Genomic DNA, 22,580 nt, shown 5'->3' on the forward strand with positions numbered 1-22,580 from the left:
GCATGCCATAGGTTTTTGACATTGAGGCTCAACTTCCAGGCAACTGTTGCATTCAGTTGATTATAGTATGAGATGATGTCAGCTTGAAAAGCCTTGAAACTTCTATTTTTTCAGTTTTAGTCAACATTTCTACTTTTACTGTGGTTTATGTTATTTTCACATGATACTGTGACTTATCATTTCAAGGCTTGAAATCCGTTTGCATTTACTGCACGGTTGCAGTTACACTGGCAAAACTGTGCCAAGAATGAACAGTCACACTGTTGTATGTAATGAAGACTCTATGCGAAGGCTCTACAAGATGATTTTCAGACTGCAAACCAGTTGAAAAAACACTAGAAAATGCTAAACTAAAATTATCGGTAATGTGAAGTATACATGACTCGCAATAAATTGGGTGAGAGGTGCGAAGCTACTGTGATGGTCTGAGAGTGAATGTTGACAGTGTGATCTGTGGAGTATCCAGAGAATGAGGGACACTACATCTGGAAGGAGGTGATGCTGTCTCAAATGTCATTTTTCAATACTGTGACTACCACAAACTAAATTCTGTTCACAATAACCTTACACATTTCCAAAAACCAGGTTACAAAGTGCATCACACAAGGCAGCAAATCAACAAATTTTCTAATCAAATGGGAAGCTATCAATATGAAGTGGAACCAAATAAAATGAGTAAAACTGCTTCTGATAATTAAAGAAAAGAGAACTAAAGAAATAAAAGAAGTTAAAGAAACATAAGAAAAAAATTAGGATATGTTCTCCGAAACAAAAGTATATTTTAAGAAGCATTTTAAAAAGTTACACTCACTCAGGCAGTGAATGTGTTGGGGTGGATGCAGAACTTTCAAACTGGACTCATGAAACCAAAAGTATCTGCATCGAGAGATACCAGGTGACAAAATACTTCAACCGACCCCTTAATGCCCCTTTTTTCTCAGACCGCCAGGGGCCTATTTGATACACATCCAATGTTTTACTTTGATGTGACAAAGACTGCACATAAGTGACAAATTCAAATATCACTGTCCAGAAAAGTCACCAAGCAGTGTGGCGCACAGCCCGTGTTTATTAGCACTGCGGCGCTCACTGGGTGGTCATTTCAGACGCAGCATTCAACGCTCTGTGTCAGCTACTTTCTCATTTCACACACAACACAACGCCCCACCGCACTTCTTGATAATTCTCCACTTTGATGTGAAATGTCACCACGAAGTGACACGTGGCAGACTTGACTGCAGCGGCTCGTCCTTGTGCCCGCGCTGCTACTTTTCACAGAGCGCTCAGAGTGATTGGATGGCCGGCTAGAAAACTGTTAACAGTGTTGCACATTCTTGTCATTCAAGCGCGGATTCTGTAATGTAAAGGTTGTCATGTGTTTTCTTCCACAGCTCTCGCCTGTTTGATCGTCGTCATGGCTACCGTAGTGACAACCATCACCGGCCTCTCCACCTCTGCCATTGCCACCAACGGATTTGTACGAGGAGGTATGCATTATTTTGTTTTCTAGAATGATAGGCTCGCTATAGTCATGAGAGAATGTGTCACACAAGCAGAAAACTATGGTGACTGGTGATTTACTTTGGAGCAGCAGAGTTCTTTTGGCCTCTTCCTGCTGTTTGGTGTGAAACGAAATGATCCTCGTGTGTGATTTTAAACAGCATGAGCAGCCATCAGTCATCAGACATGGTATAATATTATGTGTGCAGCTTTATTTGAAGTCAGATGGAAGAAGGGTTAAACACACATCACGTCTCAGTGAGAGGAGAAACGCACACTTTGTGATGAAGTGAATGGAAGCAAAAGAAGATCCTAGTTGGTGGTCCGACATGGGTATTAAGGCATTCCTCAGGCACCGCATCAGGCAAAATGGGCTTATAATTAGTTCAATGTTTCTTATTGAGATGAAGACAAAAATCATATTGAAGTAGAAAAGATGTTGTTTTTCCATAAATTGGATTCCTTTGCTGCTTTGAGGCAGACAGAAGTAGTGTCAAATATCTTAACTCTTTATGGACTCAGGGTTTTTTTCTGCTTCATGGGATAGAACCTAGACCTAGTGTTTTTGCTCATGCTGTATCACTGTTGTTTTTTTGTTCTTGGTCTCTGCTCTTTTTCTCCTTGCTGATCTTGCCTCAGCATCAGCCATAAACACAAAATATCACGCAAAAATGATCTGAAGAAAAATGTCCCCTGCTTCCTCTTAACTGGCTAACTTGCTGCTCACTGTGAAACTTTGCCAGGGAAAATGTAAACACAGACTCTTCTGGTCTGTGAGTTGTAAATCGTTTCGTCTGATTCTGCGAGGAATCCGGGCACAAGCATTTAGAATGACTACATGGAAACAACCAGTCTTGTCCCCAATGGTCTTGTTTGCTTGTCGGCCATCCAAAGGCATCAGTGTTAAACAGGGACTGTTTCATAAGCAGTAAATTTGCAGTAAGTTTAAACACCTGCTTCAAATGTATGGACTCACTGGGGATCAGAGCGCGGAGTGTTCTGGGTGCTCAGGTACTGCTGAGAACATGAAATGAAATCCAAATCCAGGAAGGCCGGTTTGAGTAATAGATCACTGACTTTGAAGGTTTACCAGGCACCAAAACACTGCAAAACAGTTTACAATTCCATGAGACAGGATTTCATAACTGTGCCATTTCATCCTCCATCTCCAAGATGAACGTAAGCAGCAGAGTTACCCTGTCACATCACCAAGTGGCTTACCAGGAATTTCAGCTTGCATGTACTTGATTGGCCAGCACAGTGTCTTGCTGGATGATGACACATTGCTTTGCAGCAAAAGTTGAACCTTGTTCAACTCTTTTGCTTGGCAGTGAGTGCATTAAAATGAATAAAGGAGCGGTGTTTTTTTATGCTGATGTCAGTCTAAACCCTAACGCTAACCATTTTACGATCCAAACATCTGTACATTATGCTTTCTAATTTTAAATCACCTGCTCAATACCATATTAGCAGCCTTTTAGTCCCCGCCTTCAACTCCCTTTCCTGCCATTCTCATGGCATTTCAGGGAAGCCTTGCACAGTGGCCTCAATTCACTGCCTGCAGAGTAGTGTTTGAAATGTAAGATGTAAGTGAAATGTCAAAGCGGAGCCATTGAGGGTAATTAATGCAGAGCTGCTTTCAGTTACAGTAGTGTTTGTTTTAGACATGATTACATTTTACTTTTTATTTACATTATGTCTATAAATGTAGGTTTTGAGTCACATTAACTGTTAAGTTCTTTTGTTTAACGGTTTCATGTTCTTGATTTTCTTTTATTCCTCATCCCTGGTCATAGTGGCATTTGGTTACCTTCACAGTCACACCCAGGTTTCCAAAAACGAGACAGTCATCTTAAATGTTTGGCCTTTGCTAAAAAAGGATTAGTGAATCTGTTTTAAATAACCTTAGCTTGGAATTTGATAGCTTCCATTGTCAAGACAATTATAATAACAACTTCATTTATATAGCAGCTTTCAAAACTGGCATGCTTCACAACCAAGGACAAATGAGAGAAGGCAGGAAAAACATCAAAACAACAAAACAGCTACACATAAAGATAGACAGAAAATAGCAATTAAAATAATTAACAGATGAAATAAGTAAGAAAAGTCAAACTATAAAGTTAGTCTTGAGAGACAATTTAAGGAGGGGAGTGAATTTTCTAGTGTGAGTTCCTCAGGTAAGCTTTCCCAAAAGGTTGGAGCCCTAAATTCTTCAGCCTTGACTGGGGAGTAGCTAACAGGGCCATGTCAGAGGAGGTCAAGCTACAGCTGGTGAGTAATGATTGAGAAGCTCGGCCAGGTAGCCTAGTGCCATACTATGCAAGGCCTTAAAAGTCAAGATTAAAGTATTGGCAGTGAGGTGAAGCAAAAGTCTTTACTGCCCTACACAGTGTGAGTGGATTTCATCACATGCCACAGCACTTACTGTAATACAGTCAGCCAGAGCACTGTTTGTTTTCTAACCATATCAAAACCCACATCAAACCGGATCAGTTTTCCAAGGTTTTTGTCAAGTGTTTGCTCCTTTTACCTCATCAGATACTTTGTTCTTATAAAAACTTTACCTTTGAATGTGATCAATAACAGATATGGGACAGATGCGACTCCCAATACTGAATAGTTCTTTGCCAGTATACATAATAGTACAAATAAAATGGTACTTTGCCAGTATATTGTACCTCTTCTCTGGCTCAGGAGGAGCTGTGAGTTATTTTCTTTTTGCAGTTAGCTGTGCTATGCAACACACCGGTGATGTCATAAAGGCTGGCTTTCACCAGTAAGGAATATGTCTTTAATCATTGTAAATCAGTGTTTAAACCTGTTGCACAAACATGCCAAGTCATTTTATTTATACAGCTCGATATTACAAATTACAAATTTGCCTCAAGGGGCTTTACAATCTATGCAGTATACAACACTCTTTTACCTCAGGCTCTCATTTAAGAGTTGCAAACACAGCTCCTTCAGTTAATGTCTAGATATGTTAAGGGTTGCAGTGCAAAGTATGTGAAAGAAGCTAATGCATAGCAGCCTGATGCGTCTCAGGTGTTTGAGTGTGAATGTGGGGTGACAGACAACCACAGCTGCTGTGCTGCTTACACTGTGCATACAAGGTGTATAAGGAGGGAGCAGTGAAGGTGAATTTCTGACACAAAAACAAGACATACAACAACAGTTGCCAGTTAAACTCTACCTAATAAGGTTTTTTTTGTTGTTGATTGTGGTAAGGGTTTCTCACTTGTAACACTCACTTCTGGTGGAGCTATATGTAAGAACACCAATGTCTGATTCAGTTGGAGCGGACTTTAAACAGATTTTACCTTCTAAGCGAGTGAGTGGGCACGTTGATGATGTTTCAGTCATGCCTTGGCAGTCCCTACCCATGCTCTACCGACACTCCACCCAGACTCCACCCCTCACTAACGGAGTATTTTTGGTAGATCAGAACACGGCTGACACTGACATTGCCTGCTGTGCACCACGTGTGAAAGGAAAACTCCAAATAATGTCTGGATTTCGTATGAGAAAATGGCTTATGAGTACAGATCAGAGCCAAGAGTTAGGAGTACCATACCCAGTCAGTCACGCTGTTTCAAACAGCTGATTGGCGGTGTGATATGTGATCCTGGAACTAAAATAACCTTTTGCTGTGGAGCATGGGCTGCTGTGGAGGCCTCTCCCATCTGTCGCTATGTGTTGCTGTGGTGTTCTTTTAACAGTCCACACCCAGAGAGGATAGTGCATAATTGACCATTTGTAATTGTGTTGTTAGAAGCCTCTGATGGCCCTATTTGGCTCAGACAACACACAGGTCTGAGGATGAATCTGGCTGGAGTAGAGCAGTTGTCCATAAATCAGAATGTCCTTGGGCAAGATACTGAACCCCAGATTGCTCCCGTTGTTGTGCCATCACTGTGTGACTGAGTGGTTGTTGTTCCTGGTGAGCAGGTTGGACCTTGAATGGCAGCCTCTGCCACCAGTGGAGGAATGTATGTGTGAATAGGTGAATGCTGACTTGTGTTGTAAAGTACTTTGAGTGGTCGGCAAGACTAGAAAAGTGCTATGAAAATGCAGTCCATTACCATTTCTATTTAACTCCATTTAACTCTTTGGACAGCTGACAGTTTGGACCACATTTATGGTTCACGGAGACAGACTATTGACAGTTATTTCCCAGTGCAGTACTTTCAGATGCAAATAAGTTAACTTTTGCAAACATCTTTTCTTTTACCCTCTTTTCCAGGTGGAGCATATTACTTGATTTCAAGGAGTCTGGGCCCAGAGTTTGGAGGCTCTATTGGTCTGATCTTTGCCTTCGCCAATGCAGTGGCTGTTGCCATGTATGTCGTGGGCTTTGCTGAAACTGTAGTGGAACTTCTTCAAGTAAGTCTCTGCGTCTTCTAGTGCTTTAAAGCTGCTAGTGATTCCTGCTGTGTCTCTTGTTGTTGGTGCAATTCCATTTCTTTGGCTCTCCTGGATACCTGACCTCTCTTAAGCCGTACAGACAGTTTGGAGCACAAGAGCGAACGTTAGCAATATGACACCCTTTATATAGCAAGTTAGGTAAGTTAACTATACTGAGGTTGTTTATTGGCTGTCCATTCATTCATTCATTAGCAATATCCCAGCTAATCCCAGCTGACAGTGACACTGAGGGAGAGGACAGGTTTGTCAGTCAGTCCAAGGACTGACACACAGACACAGACAACCACTCACATTCACACTTACAGGCAATTTAGAGTTGCAAATTAAGTTAACCAGCATGTCCTTGGACTACGGGTGGAAACCGGAGAACACAGAGTTAACCATCACAGGCACAGGGACAATATGCTACATGCTACATTCCCTCTTCTGTGCAAACATACATTCCATCCAAGTTCATCTGAAGAAAATATGAGCATCAGAAATCTGAGTTAGACTACTCAACTGAATATCCACCAAAGTTAGCCTTTTTTTCGTGCAGAGTTACCTTTTTCTGTTACTGTCTGCATGTCAATTTTAGTTTCATTTGTAAGCTCCCCATCATTGGATTTTTGTTTAAACTATTATATTGTCTTTTGCAATATCAAGTAAAAAATACATCAGAGAACTTGAGCGTTCCCCCTTTGGAAGTTCATTGTTATTCTATTTAACAGCTCGTTGTATTGTCTTTCAGAGTGTAGATGCCATCATGACAGATAACATCAATGATATTCGAATCATCGGCACCATCACTGTAATCCTTCTCCTGGGCATCTCTGTGGCAGGAATGGAATGGGAGGCCAAGGTATGAACAAAGTTCCCTCTCTGATACTGCATGTTACTAGAAATGCTTAAGTCTAAGTCTGAAAATTCCCACTACAGGACACACAGTATGATTGATGCATAACTAATGAAATAGTTAATGTGCTTCTCTGTAGGCCCAGATCTTCTTGCTAGTTGTCCTCATCACAGCCATCATCAACTACTTCATCGGGACCTTCATTCGTGTCGAGTCGAAGGAATCTAAGGGCTTCTTTGGATATGACGGTATGACCATGCACTGATTTCTCAAGTGAAAGGGTCTTTTAAGACAGGAATGACATCTGTACCACCTCACAACCTTGCTGCCTTTTCTGTGTTTAAAACTCTGTCTCGTTGTCAGCTTCAATCATGTGGGAAAACATGGGTCCAGAATTTCGAGGAGAAACGTTCTTCTCTGTCTTCGCCATCTTCTTCCCTGCAGCTACTGGTATTCTGGCTGGAGCCAACATTTCAGGAGACCTTGCTGTAAGTCACCTGGAACTATTAACAAAACACCCTTTGAAAAAGAGATTATAGACCTCAAGGGGTTTATCCCGATGAAGTACATTTGACTAAAGCTGGCAAATCAAGCAAACTAATTGTCTGCAGATTCTTTGGCACTTATCTTTGTCAGACCTCAACTTTAGCTGGTACCCCAACTCCTAGTCAGACCGCTACAATTGATGACATCGTTGCAGGATTAATGACATCATCTAAAAGCTCTTTATTGATAAGAATGAAAGTGTTTGTGAACTTCTAGATTGCTTGTAAACTTAAGTCTGTGTTGTGGTTGTTTGTTGCAGGACCCACAGCTGGCCATTCCCAGAGGAACGCTTCTGGCCATATTGATCACAGGAATAGTCTACCTGGGTGTTGCAGTTTCAACAGGTGCAGTATTATAGTAAATGTGAGATTCTTTAGCTTTAAGAATCTGCGCTTTTTCAAGTGGTGTCACAGTTCTGACCAGACTTTTAATATGCGGATAATACTCACACCAGGCTCCTGCATCGTGAGAGATGCCAGTGGAAACGTGAATGACACAGTCAGTTCTCAGCTCTTGGCAAACTGCACGAGTGCTGCCTGCAACTTTGGCTATGACTTCTCCGCCTGTAGGATCAGTGAAGAACCCTGCCGCTATGGCCTCCATAATGATTTCCAGGTATGAAGCTGCTCTATCAGAAGATGGTCATTATGCACATTTCAGAAACAGAGGTTAAAATAACTGTGTTGTTGCTCAGTGCAAAAGTCAAACCGCTCACCCAGCATTTAACTTTCCTTTCAGGTGATGAGTGTAGTTTCTGGTTTTGGGCCCATCATCACTGCCGGGATCTTCTCTGCCACTCTGTCCTCAGCTCTGGCCTCTTTGGTCAGTGCACCGAAAGTTTTTCAGGTAAGACTCGACCCGAACTGCATCAAGGTATCTTAACAAGTTACACTGATAAGCAGTGAGCAATTTACTCTTTGATTGTGGCACATTTTGTAGTTTTTGATTATGAACAACTTCAACGCGAACATTCTGTTTCAACAGGCTTTATGTAAGGACAACATCTACCCCGGCCTGAGCATGTTCGCCAAAGGCTACGGCAAGAACAACGAGCCCCTGCGAGGCTACATCCTGACCTTCGGTATCGCTCTGGCTTTCATCCTCATTGGTATGCCTGTGCACACTGCTCATTTGTATTCTGACAATTAGGCATTGTTATTGTATGAGATCACAATGAATAAAAGCCTAAAAGCTTAGAGATACTACCAGTCAGTATACTGCAATATGATGACGTTGGACTAAATTATATCTGAATTTTATCTGTAATGTCAGAATCATTTCCGTTTCCTGGAAAGAACAATGTAATTTGGTAGTAATTATTCCCATTTGCCTATAATAAGCACCAGATTTCCTAGGTCTTTCCTGAAAACTTCCTACAAAAACATTTGAAAATTACTAAGAAACTATGGACCCCTAAAACAAAGTGTTATTAAATGTACTGTTTCAGAGACCTTACTATTTGACAGACTGAAAATAATAAGTTTGACAGTAGTATGTCAGCAAGAACATGGTCTGATGGTGGTGTTAGAGGAAATTGCAGGTTTGACTTTTGGCCAATCTTAAGTTAACTGATGTTTTCTTCTTACAGCCGAGTTGAACATAATTGCGCCCATCATCTCCAACTTTTTCTTGGCGTCCTATGCCTTGATCAACTTCTCTGTGTTCCATGCATCACTGGCTAACTCGCCAGGTAAGATCAAGATCCAAAAATGGCAGAAAATATGATGTAAGACGTGCTAGATCAAGACGTTAACACAGCAGAGGAACTTATTAGGAGAGACATGCCTTGTTTGAGTGTAAAAACAAGCAGCAATGATAGCAGAGTCACGAGTAAAATGCTGTTTAACAATGACTGTGATGGGAAGTGATGAGCTTTCAAAAGGCATTACTTGAAGCACTTAGACATGTCCTGAGCTCTGAAGTGCCCCAAAGAGCTTAGGGCTCACAAGACTGGCTCTATCAGACCGTCCATGGAAAAGCTAAGAGAAAATCTGTGGTTGAGTGAATGTGTGTGAATGTGATGTGAACACAGTTTGCTATTTTTCAACAGCATAAACATAAGTGTCAAAGTTAACTGAAGTAAATCTCAGTGCAAAAAATTAGCAGCAAGCCTGTCCAGTGATCGTGGTAATTTAAATCAAGTGCTTTTGTTTCAAAATCTATGTGTGATTGACATTTACTTTACTTTTGGGTGCCATAAGGCAGAGACTCTTGGTAATATCAATTCAGTGGCCTTTGGGTTGAACAGTTTTAGCTTCAATTAAGGTTCGTACTGAAAGCAACACAGTTAGAAAATACCATGTCTATTTATTGTTAAGCTTGCTGGAAATGACAAATTACTCCTTCACTGAGTCATCTAAACAAAAACACACTTAACATGAAGTTCAATATTCAGGTATGACAAATGAATCCATTGATATGTAGGTGCATGCAATGACAACATACTGCACACACACACATGCACACGTGCAAATATTAGGCGTGTAAATCAACAATCTTTATAATTTGTAAAAAGCTCCTCAGGAGTAGGATTAAACTTAAACAGTTATTCAGAGAACTTTTTGGGGCAAAGAAAAAAATAAAATACTTTTTTGAGCAGTTTTAACATGCTACCAAAAATCAAAGCTTATTTGTCAGATTCTCCGTGTTTCCCTTTGATAGTACAATAAGCCTGGTCAAGCATCAGGCTCGGTAGTTTGAGGAAGAAATCTTAAAAGACTTTGTGACATAGTAGATTTTTAATGAATGATAATGCATTTTCTGTCAAAATGAAAGAAAAAAATTACTGATACAAATTGCTCCCTAATTCCTTATTACTATGTAATGTACTGTTCTTAGAAAGGAGATTAATCAAATTCCCCTGTCACCCCCCATTTTCCTTCAGTCACTCAATCACTATGTTGTTGCATTGAAATATATTTCTGCAGAAGAGTGTAGGTCAGTGTTACTGACTGTTACTGAGTCATTTTACATGATTCACTGGGCAACGATTGGAACTGACAGTTGTGTTCAGTTGAAAGCACGTTGAAGCCCTTGTAAATGTACAGTACGTCATTTCAGTGTTGTTTTGTTTGGATTTGCTGTTTACTGACAAATGCATCAGGAGCTGTAAGGTTCCTGCCTGACACAAACGAGGTATTGTCAGTTTCCATTAAAGTGAGGAGAGATCTCTGCTCATGTAGATCTACATAAACATGTCTGAATATGTCATTAGCTTGTCAGAGGTGATGTACAGCATACGAAAAATACTACCCTGTATATTTGCTAATTTTTTTTGTTCTTTAAAGGGTCAGTTCACCAAAATTGTAGAAAAGCATTCTCAGTTACATCCAGTGCTATCCATCTATGCAGATAGATTATTTGTCCAGGTCTTGAGATATCCAATACAATGGAATTTAGTTTATGACACATACAGAATAAAAACAAAGACACATAAATACTTCAACAGAATTATTTCTTTCCATAAACAGTTTTCAGGCTTCTCATGTTTTGCCACATCACCAGATGAAGATGTCAGCTTTGGTTCCATAAATTATTTGACAAAAGGCCAAAATGAAACTTGAACTTGACTTGAATTATTCATACATTTATTTCCAGATATTGAAAGACAGATTTGATAAGGGATTAGAAAGGATTAGATTCAGTAAGGAGATTCAGTGATAGATTTACTGTTGAATTATCTGTTGAGTGATGGCAACATCGTTTCTGGAACGATCCCGAGATCCTGCTCACCTGCCTTGCACTGGAGTGGAAATAGAAATGTCAGACACAGACATCTCAAAGCCTGGACACATGAAACCCAACCTAACTGTATGAATGAAAGCCACTGTAGGTGTGTGAGAAAATGTTTACAGTTTTGGGGTGAATTGACCCTTTACACTGTAGTGAACAGCTGAATGAAATGCATGTAGTTGATTTTTTTTTTTTTATACTGAGTACTGTGCTTTTTCCCCTCAATACCAAAGCTCTAGCAGAACTCCAGGTACAGATTCTCTATCTGCTTCTAATTCCTACGAGCAGGTCATATAATTACATGGACTTAAATGGTACATGACTCAATTAGAGGTAAGCAGCAATGTAGACATTGACAAATGGATTTTACTGCCTCTGCAACCACAAAGTGTATAAAACCCATTCGGTGTTCTGACCTCATCAGTGCTGATCTCTCCCCACGCTGGGGGACACATAAAACCCCTGCATGGGACTGAGAGGAACAGCACTGTCAATGTACCCTTTATGTCCTGTGGTTTGTTTTAGACTCTGTCATTGTGTAACCACACACACTCTGACTGTATCCCATCACTAAAATCCCACTAGTCTAGTTTCTGTGATACTCTGTAAACAAATATGGCCCCTAATAGCTGGTATAATCTTCTGGTATCCAGTCTAACAGGCTGCTAACTCCCATTCTTTAACCCCGGCACGTATCCAACTTTAACTTTATCCATGCTCTTTAACAGCAACATTTAATATTTTAAGACCATGTTGATGATGAAGCTTATGGCAAAGTGTTTTCTCTCATGTGATGACCACGCTTACCCTTGATTTTTAGTCTTTTGAATTGCAGGTCTGACTTAATTTGGTCCCAATTAAAGAGTCTTTGACAAATTGAACTTCTGCTCAACCTTAACATGAAGTGCATTTCCTCAGTTTACCATAACTATTAATTTTTAATTCCTGATATCCACACAGTATGCGAGTTGCACTCTGTTTGCTGTTAAATGTCCTTTGCCTTGTGTCGCAGTGATGTGACTTGTTTTCATTGGTGCTGTAGGGTGGCGTCCCAGCTTCAAATACTACAACATGTGGGTTTCTCTTGCTGGAGCTATACTATGCTGCGTGGTGATGTTTGTCATCAACTGGTGGGCTGCTCTTCTGACCAACGTCATTGTTATGGGTCTTTTTATCTACGTCAGCTACAAGAAGCCAGGTGAGCTAAGAAGTATTCATTCAGCACAATGTGACCAGTGAGTTCACATTCTTGTTCCTAGCCATGGTTTACAAGGGTGCAGACAAACATTTTTACCCCCAGAATATATCTAAAAATTGTTCTAAAACATGATGCACATAATAACTTTAAAATGACAATATTGATGATTGACAAAAATGATTAACTTAATTATCTTCCGACTTAAAATCATGTAACAGTTATTTTGCTTCAGTTTACTAATTTCAAGACACACAAAAAGCAAATGTGTCTCCGTGCAATGAAATGAAGAATTTAAGGGGTTTGAAGCAGGGTTAAAGGGTTGAATATCCTAGCTTAGCATCACCAGAAGTGAAAAACACACTGTCCAACAAGTCAAGTCAGTTTTGTTTATATAGCCCATTGCTACATGATTCTGAACTGTCAAGTTGTTCCACTTCCCAACACACTTTCTGTCTTCAAACACATGGCTGGCCTTGCAGCTCTGCACACACACCTGTGTGCACGCTCAGTTTGACATGCAGCTACACACACATTCGAGGCCTTCTCAATGTCTGTAACACCACATGGGTCAGATGGCCTTTGGCCCAGCGGGACGACCTGTAAACACACTTCCTAACTGCACTGTGTGTTTCTGCCTGCATGCGTCCTCCCCTCCAGATGTAAACTGGGGCTCATCGACCCAGGCTCTGACCTACCACCAGGCCCTGACCCACACTCTGCAGCTCAGCGGAGTGGAAGACCACATCAAGAACTTCAGGTACCAAACACGAAGAAGCACCCCTACTAACTAACTAAACATGTCTGCAGTTACTACCATGAAAGCTGAAGCATGCAGTGTTTTTATGAAAACGTCCAGCAATCTCATCAGACTGAAAGTGTAGATGATCACGAGTTATGACCATGCATGCTCATATTTTAATTACCATGCAAATCAGATCATTTGTTAGCTTGCTAAAATATTACCCAGTGACTAATGTTTTGACACACAAAGAAGCACAGTAGCTGTCATCACAAATAATAATGGAATAAACCCACTTTCCATGTTTGGTGATAATAAAAGAAACGAATGGGCAGAAACTGAAATGTAGCTATTATGTGACAAAGCACAGCTACTGTACCTGCTGGACTGTAAGCTTCAACTAATGTTCAGATGTACGTTTTTATTACTCTTTAATATGTGAACAGTATAACAAAACATGTCAGCTGCTCAGTGCATCAATATTAAACATTTCCTCATTTAGATCAGTAACTGTCTGGTCATAGAATAAGTAAATAGGCCCAAGATTGAGCAACTAAATGAATTTTGGGGTAGTGTTCATGAGACCATGTGATGGACAATTTGGGTAAAATAAAAACTAACTAATCAAAGATCATTAAATTGTAAATTAGATTTGTAGAAGAAAAACATCATATCGTGGGACCTAAAGCAGGTATTATTATTTATATGTCCACCATGTTGGTCATTCTCTGACAGTCTGCACATGTAGCACATGGTGCGGCTGTGTTTTTGAGGAGGTATTAGTGATAATGTGCCTTTGGACTGTTCCCATGGCAGCAAACCAAGCAGGAGATTAAAAGGCATCTGATGATGTCTTCAGAATGACTTGTGTGTTCCTCTCAGCTCCCTCTTGTCTCCTCTCACCGCCTCCATTAAATCCCATGGTGCTTAACATATTTGCTTTGATGTGCGCTACTCTGCTCCAGTTTCTTTGTCCTGTGCTAAAAAGACAGGAGACCACTGCAAAGGTCAGAGGAAAGTGGCTGCCGATGGAAAAGCTGGTGATGCTGTAATAATCATGGCAGAAGATGACGCTGACATGATATTTTCTCTTGACTGTAGACCTCAATGTTTGGTGATGACTGGTTACCCCAACTCTCGCCCAGCTATCCTTGACCTGGTCCACACCTTCACCAAGAATGTGGGCCTGATGATCTGCGGTCATGTTCGCACGGTGAGCAGATACTGTTACTGTTGTTCTCTTTCCTTTTGTGATTATTACAAAGATGCTCTATAAATCCACAAATGCTCCTCAAATCTTGTGAAGCTTCCAGGTCAGACAAATGTGATGTTATTATTGAAAGAATTGAATCAATGCTGCACATGTTTCTCAAAAGAAGCTTTCAGACCGACTTCATGATGTCAGCATGTTGACTCTATGTCACACATATGGCCATTAACAGGAACTAAAATTATCCTCTTACTACATTTGCATTCATCGCAAACGCTTCAGTTTTTGGTAAACAACCAAAGTGAAATAGAGGCTTTTGAATTGGGCTACACTATGTGTAAATCCTTCATTTGGTGACTCTGCAAAGTCCTCCCTGAGCTCTTCATAACTACTAGTTAGTGTGAAACTCGCGATTCAGCAAATTGAGTTACGCCACCCAAACATCATTACTGTCTCAGCTTGCACAGAGCTTAGCAGTGTGTTAATCATCATGAGCAGCAACAAAACTGCCAAAACCAACATGATGAAGCCAAGTGATGCAACAAACTTACCTGCCAAGCCCAGAATGACATACTAGTACTATAATAACAGTAATAACAGTGCTAACAATAATAAAAGTATAATAATAATAATAATAATAATAATAATAATAATAATAAGTATTACATAGTAATATACAGTATTGGTAGCACTAATAATAATACAAATAATAATGATAATAGTAGTTGTAAAATATTAATATGCATATACATCATTGTATTGCAAGATTAAGAGATTAAGGTTAAGATCGATACTTTATTAATCACCACACAACATATCATGCATCGGTGAACACAACAACACACACAACATGTACATGTCATGTTTAAGGTGAAATTATTCATCTGCGTTTGACCCATCCTGGTCAGTCCTTCCTCCACGGCAGACCAGGAACGATGGGCTGCCAGGCGACAGCGGCGCCCAGGGACCAGTTCCTTGTTGTCTCCATTGGTCAGGTGGTGATGTTTTATGGAGGATACCCCAGGTGAACACTGGGAGAACACGCAAACTCCACACAGAAAGGCCCCTGTTCTCAAGCGGCAGGCACCGGAGGCATGGTGGAGGACACGCCCCCCCAGCGCCCACAGCAGGAATTGAACCCAGGACCTTCTAGCTGTGAGGCGTTACCACCGTGCCACTGTGTCACCTAAACATATACATTGTTGTATTGCAAAATTGAATTAATGCACATGTTGCTGAGATAATTATAACTATGAGGTAATGCAGCCTCTGACAGGGCTGAAATCGAGTCCAATAAGTCCAGGGGGCCAGTCTGTTGACTCAGAGTGAGTGGCACTGTGAGTTAAATAGTTTGATGACCGCCTGCGGGAATGACTTCCTGTGCCGTTATGCGGTGCATCTCGGGGGATGAGTCTCACGCTGAATAAACTCCTCTGCTTGTCCATCAAGTCATGGAGTGGGTGAGAAACATTGTCCAGAATGACCCTTAAGTTGGACAGCATCCTCTTCTCTGACACTGCCTCCAGAGAGTCCAGATCCACCCCCACAGCGCCAGCGGACTTGCACATCGGTTTGTTGAGTCTGTTGGCGTCTGCAACAGTCAACCTGCTGCCTCGGCTCACAGCAGCAAACAGGAGAGCACTCTCCACCAACATTGTCCAGCACATGTTGAAGGACCTCAGCCCTGTCAGGAAGTTGAGATGGCTCTGGCTTTTCCTTTAGAGTGCTTTAGTGTTCTTAGCCCAGTCAGTTTATTGTCACTCTACACTCCCAGTTACTTGTAGTCCTCCATAATGTCCATGCTGACCCCCTGGATGGAAACAGGGGTCACCAGTGCCTTGGCCCTCCTCAGATCCACAACCAGCTCCATCGTCTTTGCCATATAGAGCTACAGGTGGTTCTTCTCACACCATGTGACAAAGTTTCCCACCACAGCCCTGCACTCCTTGCCCGTGCTGATATATTCAACTGTAGCAGAGTCAGAGAAGTTCTGAAGTTGACTGGTCCCCTGCTGGGCACCAGTGTTGCTGACCGCTCTGTCTGTCAGGTGCAGGTGCACAAACAGTGGTCTGCCAGTCAGGTAGTCGACAACCCCGGACACGAGGGGGGCCATCCACCTGCATCGCTGTCAGCTTCTCACCCAGTAGAGCCGGCTGGATGGTGTTGAAAGCACAGGAGAAGTCAAAAACATGACCCTCACAGTGCTTGCTAGCTTGTCCAGGTGGCGGGTGGGTGGGGAGATGAAAAAGCTCTAATGGAATGGAAGCACTTCTGTGTGACATTTCTTGTTAGTGATCAGCTGACATTTATTTACGTATTTACTGTATTAGTGGATGGATGAATATAAGCTAAAATTGGTCCATACATTGACTCTGCTGTCCATGGGCCATCTTTAAACTTACAAAGAACTGCTGCATACAGCTCAATATTTTGTCTTCTTGCTTGAGGTTAATTCACTGTTTTATTCATGTGAAGCTAATTTTCCCTTTAAAACATCATCATAGATCTCTTGTCTGTCTTCGCTCAGACACAGTAAAACTCTCTCTGAGTCAGCTTAGAGCTCAGAAATGAGCCATCAGTGAGCCACAGTGGTGATACGTTTGATGCGTTTGTTCCACCACACAGTGTAAAAAGCCTTTTACAAATCCCCTGCCAGGCATAAATACTTCACAATGGAAAGTCCATTTTGATTGGATGAATGAGGCTCTGTGCAGTCCAGCAGCTCTTTGGCTCTGTTGAACACACTGAGTGGCCACTGATCTGCCTTCCTGCCTGTTTCTGTTGCCTCCAGTAGGACATTAGGAGAGAGAGCAGGTGAAGTTTTGTAAACATTCCTAGCTAATGGCATTACAGTTTCCTGTCTGCAGAGCGTCTCGTGAGCTCTTTTTGTAAGAAATAAACAAAGTCCCTAATGAGAAGATTCCGAGCAGACTTTACATCTAATTTCACTTGTTCCAAACTTCCAACTTTCTGTGTGTGTGTGTGTGTGTGTGTGTGTGTGTGTGTGTGTGTATGTGTATGTATGTGTGTGTATGTGTGTGTGTGTGCGCGCGTGCGTGCATGTGCGCGGACATGCCTCCCCACAGGGCTACAGAAGGCCAAACTTCAAAGATCTTGCCACAGACCAGGCCCGGTACCAACGCTGGCTGCTGAAGAACGAGACCAAGGCTTTCTACACGCCGGTGTTTGCTGAGGACATGAGGCAGGGCACACAGTACCTGCTCCAGGTATGAAGACCGCACCGCCACAGTGGTGTTAGGCATGATATCTCAAATGGATTCAGCCTCTTGCTCTGGAGGATATCAGTGAGCAACAGACAGCAGTGTTGGTTTAGTGTATTCTGTATTTGTTTGTGTGATAAGCAAAAGCTTCTAATGACCCGTTTTCACTATTATTCAAGAATGTTGCCAATGAGAAATGTTTGAAATGATTTTTCCTGGTTGAGGAGCGTTGCAGCAGTCAAAAGTAATGTTATTTTAGTATCAAATACAAGGCCTCATTGGCTACATAGAAATTCTTCACTCGCCTGCTTCAACCACTGGAAAGACATGATGTAGAAGATGGCTGGACACGAAGAAGAAAATTAATCAATTAACTGATGTTCACAAATGAACTGATTAAACATGTTTAATGTGTCTTTTGTACACCATTTCTCTGGAGGTCACATATATTAGCTTTTATACCATGAAAGGACATATTTCATGAGCCACACTAGAATATGTGCCAGGCCAATTTTTGACAGATGACATGACAATCTACACAGAGCAGATCCAGCCAGACAGGAAGTCAGACACAGGAACTGTATAAAGAATTTGATAAATTTTCAAAATATGACTCCCTGTTCAGACTTCTGATCATACATCAACAATAAACACAAAAACAGACAATAAAAGAAACTATTTAATTACAAAGCCTACTTACTCATGGTTGAAGCATAAATATCAAGGAAAAAAATCCGCTAAATCTTAGTAAGTCAACACAAACACAACCTCTGAAAAACACCCGTTAAAATTTGGGGCTGTGTGTGAGACGGAACAGAAACGCTTGTTCTGTATTTCTCTCATTGCCCACAGATCCCTCACCAACAATGCGTGTCAGTAGACTCTGTGTTCTCAACCTGGTCTGTCACTCTAAGCTTCAAGCCCATTGGTTCCTGCTGAAGATGGAGTTTTAAAAAGGACCAGAAACTTTTCAACAAATGTTACTCAAACAGGAGAAAATATAGCATTTGTTGGGACTATTTTAAGTGGCAGATTAATCGACATGTGTTGCTTTAGTGAGTATTTGGGGCAGCAGTATGTGGGATCGAGTCAAAATAAACTACAGGGTGTGTGTTTATGGTAATGAAGGAACATGTCAGTGCAACAGTGTGTCTCACTGATGTTTTCCACAGAGGGATAAGATATATGTCTTTAATACACAATGATGCCTGAGGCATCATATATGAATATGTTTAACATCTGAAATTGTTGAAACTAGTTTTTAGAACATGTTTTGTGATGGCCTAGTGTGCTTTCCTTTCGGTGAGAACTAGTTTCCAGATCCACAGATCGTGTGGAGGAACAACACTTTCTTTCATTGCTGAATAAATTGATTTTGTTTAAATTTAAATGCAAACAAAACAAAGGTGAAATGTGCAGGCGCCTGTGAAACTGAGGTAATGCTCAGAGAGGTGAGTCTGCCAGAGTTTCCATCTCAAGTGCTAAAACTGGTCAAGTTCTAGTCTTGAGTATTTGCTGCTCCAGAATGACAGACTCGATGATGCTGAGCAAAGTGGCCAAGAAAGGAGTCAAGGTGTGAATCAGTTTGTGATTCCAATTGTTTTCCCTCTGAAGGCTGCTGGCCTGGGTCGCCTCAAGCCGAACACACTGGTGCTGGGCTTCAAGAATGACTGGAGGGATGGCGACATGATGAATGTGGAGACTTACATCAGTATGATCCAGTAAGTTGATCTGCTTCACAGAGACATATTAAAACCTGAGAGTCATCAGTCTGATTATTCTCTCTGTGAGACACAGCAAACAGTCTCGTACTGACATAGCCCAAATGTAGACAAAGGATTTTAGTTTTTGTTGGAAATTAGATGTTAAAATGCTGAGTCATTTGACTTTTGAGAGCTAGACATAAATGTTATTATACACTCACACAAACTCTCTAAAGAGGAATAATGATAGCTGTGAGAAGAAATACTCTCATGTCACTCTACTGGCTGCTTTCAGCAGTGCTGTGCTAATGGTGGATGGCTAATACACTAATCCACTGTTTAATACTGATTCTCTGAAAATATTGCCATGTTTGTATTCTACAGTATGGTGCTTTGCTCAGACTAAAGTGAATTACATGAAAATGATTGTCCATGGCATGTGAGAGTTCGCTGTTAGTCAATCTTGATCACCTGCAGCCTGATCAAATAAAGTGCCGGCACAGTATCCACTGACCTACAGAACAACGCAACGTAAATAATGTCGCACACTGTTTAAAGCCATATTCCCGTAATGCCAAACTAGCTAGCATTAGCTAATTTCATGGGGATTTTCAACCCAGTTACCACTGGTGGAAAGTAACTAAGTGCATTTACTCATTTACTGTATTTGGGCATAAATTTGAGGTTCTTGTACTTCACTCAAGTATTTCTATTTTCTGCTACTTTATACTTCTACTACACTACATCTCAGCAGTAAGTAAAGTAATATATACGTTGTATTTGAATAAATTTTAATTAGCTCCACATTTACCAGATCCATCATTAAACAGATGAATATGAACAGCATCAATAATTAGAATTCAATAATATATATTCTCTACTTTTGGTAGTTTAAGCATATTGTGATGCTAATACTTAGGTAGTTTTAGTCAAGTTTTCAATGCAGGACTTTTCAAGCTGTACTTGAAACAGAGTATTTCTACACTATGGTGTTACTGTACTTGTAAACATACTTGTGAAATGCTTGTACAGGCTAAGAGAGTTAAATAGAAAGAAAGAAATGCATGAGGTGTTCTCCCTCTTCTTACCCTCTCTCACCCCCAGATTGCCCCACTCTCTTCCTCCCTCTGTCTTTTCCTCCCTCACTGTCTTCCTCCCTCTGTCTCTTTCTCCCTCACTGTCTTCCTCCCTCTGTCTCTTCCTCCCTCACTCTCTTCCTCCCTCTGTCTTTTCCTCCCTCACTGTCTTCCTCCCTCTGTCTCTTCCTCCCTCACTCTCTTCCTCCCTCTGTCTCTTCCTCCCTCACTCTCTTCCTCCCTCTGTCTCTTCCTCCCTCACTGTCTTCCTCCCTCTGTCTTTTCCTCCCTCACTGTCTTCCTCCCTCTGTCTCTTCCTCCCTCACTCTCTTCCTCCCTCTGTCTCTTCCTCCCTCTCTGTCTTCCTCCCTCTGTCTCTGCTTGTGAGACTCAGCACTCTCTCCTCTCTCTGTGTGTGTACCAGTGTATCAGCTTATGCTGTGGCCCATCTTGCATGTCGTTAGACATTGTGGTAATGGAGGAAACCTTATTTGTTTCCAGGGAGGACTGTCCCTGGACGCCCCTACCCGATTATAGTTTTGCGGCTTGCCATCTGTTTCACTAGTGTAGATTTTGTAGGTCTGGTATTAACACAGGAGTACAGCGTTTGTCCATGTGAAATCTTGTCTGCCTGCTCAACCCTAAATCAGTCATGTGAGACTTTGCGTGAAGGACTTAAGCTGAATGAGTTCCTCATTGTAAAGTGTGGGGATTATGGCATTTGAGCTGAAGGTCAGAGATGGTTCAGCCCTACAATATTAAAATCACAGCTAATACGCTCAGCAATGTGCCCTTTACTTTCCATCCAGTGAGTAGCTGTGGTAGTGTACACACTACAAGGTTCAGCCTGCAGAGAAATATGTTGGAACCTGGTTTTTGTGGTCCATGTCTTTGTGACTGGAGTCTCTGTTTCATGTCACACATCATTCTGTCCGCTGCTGATTTTGACCCTTTTATTTATGTGTTTTCCCCTCAGTGATGCCTTTGACTTCCAGTTTGGTGCTGTTATTCTGCGACTGAAAGAGGGCCTGGATGTGTCCCATATCCAAGGACAAGGTACCAAACACATGAGTACACACATAGCTTGGTTCTAGAGATATGCTTAGCAATATGGTTAAAATCGGTATCGTTCTTCCAATATTCATATCTACAACCACGATTCCAAGTTTAGACGCTGTGTACGTTAACAAATTAACAAAAATTAACAAATAATCACAAAATTGTTTTTGTTTATGTTTTACAGATTCACAACTTTTATGGAATCTGGGAAATAAAAAAATCCCTACCAACACAAATCATAAGTCAATACTTAAGTCAAGTATTCTAAGTTGTGAACAGTACAGTGGAAAGAATAAATATTGAATGAATGGATGATAATGCATAATATATGCATGTATACATGTCTGTATACATTATGTACTGCGTGCAAGGTTTGATATGACATTGCAGAGCAGGATGATAAGAATGTGCATTTAAACCTTTAAAAAGATATAATCTGTAAAAATATGATCTCTAATGGAAGTAAGTGGATATTTTGGTGTTGGTTATTGACTCGATATGACTGATTTAACTTCATCTCAGTGATGGCCTGTGGGAAGAAACTGCTCTTTCACACAGAGCACTGTAGCACCCACCAAAGGGGAGAAGTTGCAACAGGTTGTGTCCAGGGTGTGATGGGTGTACAGTGATCGTGGGGGGGGATCGTGTGGCCTAGCTGTGGCTCAGGTGGTAGAGCGGTCGTCTGCCAATCAGGAGGTCAGTGGTTCGATCCCTGTCTTTGGCAGTCCACATGCCCAAGTATCCTTGGGCAAGATACTGAACCCCAAAACTGCCCCTGATGTGATACCATTGGTGTGTGAATTCATACGTACATCGTTTTGGATAATGCAAATGACTAATTGTAATTGTAATCTTTGCTGCTCATATCCTGACTCTGGAGGTGTGTAAGTCCTGAACTCTGAGCCAGTAGGCATCAGTATTTTCTCTTCAGTCCTGGCTGTATGCTGGAGTCAGTTCCTGTCCTGTTTGGTGGCTGATCGAAACCAGACAGTGGTGGATGAACACAGAGCAGACTGATAATTGAAGTGTAGAACTGGATCAGCAGCTCCTGAGGCAGGTTGAACTTCCTGAGCTGGTGCTTCCTCTTCTGGGCCTTTTTGATGACAGAGTCTATATTGGATGCCCACTTTAGGTCCTTGGAGGTCATCTGAAATCTAAAGATGCAGAAGCAGTGTTGGTGGACTGAAGTCTGCGTTCATCTCCACAGTTTTGAGCGTGCTCAGCTTCATGTTGCTCTGATCTTACTAGCCTCACCCAGCCTCACTCACTGCCTAGTCTTTGTCAGGAAGTTTGTGATCCACTGACAGGTGGAGGCTGGCACAGTGAGCTGGTA

General features: G+C 41.5%; 1 protein-coding gene across 2 annotated transcripts in view; it reads left to right on the forward strand.

Annotated features, from left to right (window-relative positions):
- Positions 1 to 22,580, forward strand: part of slc12a2 (solute carrier family 12 member 2) — a 73,732-nt gene that overhangs the window by 28,658 nt on the left and 22,494 nt on the right. For both annotated transcript variants that reach the window (XM_070989829.1, XM_070989832.1), the window contains exons 4-19: positions 1,392 to 1,487; positions 5,747 to 5,886; positions 6,659 to 6,769; positions 6,903 to 7,011; positions 7,127 to 7,251; positions 7,569 to 7,653; positions 7,764 to 7,924; positions 8,048 to 8,155; positions 8,294 to 8,417; positions 8,898 to 8,999; positions 12,084 to 12,239; positions 12,897 to 12,996; positions 14,080 to 14,191; positions 17,275 to 17,415; positions 19,024 to 19,130; positions 21,165 to 21,244. In XM_070989829.1, the coding sequence (XP_070845930.1) occupies positions 1,392 to 1,487; positions 5,747 to 5,886; positions 6,659 to 6,769; positions 6,903 to 7,011; positions 7,127 to 7,251; positions 7,569 to 7,653; positions 7,764 to 7,924; positions 8,048 to 8,155; positions 8,294 to 8,417; positions 8,898 to 8,999; positions 12,084 to 12,239; positions 12,897 to 12,996; positions 14,080 to 14,191; positions 17,275 to 17,415; positions 19,024 to 19,130; positions 21,165 to 21,244 (1,857 nt within the window). The remainder of the gene's footprint in view (positions 1 to 1,391; positions 1,488 to 5,746; positions 5,887 to 6,658; positions 6,770 to 6,902; positions 7,012 to 7,126; positions 7,252 to 7,568; positions 7,654 to 7,763; positions 7,925 to 8,047; positions 8,156 to 8,293; positions 8,418 to 8,897; positions 9,000 to 12,083; positions 12,240 to 12,896; positions 12,997 to 14,079; positions 14,192 to 17,274; positions 17,416 to 19,023; positions 19,131 to 21,164; positions 21,245 to 22,580) is intronic.

This window comes from Chaetodon trifascialis, chromosome 20, assembly GCF_039877785.1.
Source record: "Chaetodon trifascialis isolate fChaTrf1 chromosome 20, fChaTrf1.hap1, whole genome shotgun sequence".
Taxonomy (NCBI): Eukaryota; Metazoa; Chordata; class Actinopteri; order Chaetodontiformes; family Chaetodontidae; genus Chaetodon; species Chaetodon trifascialis.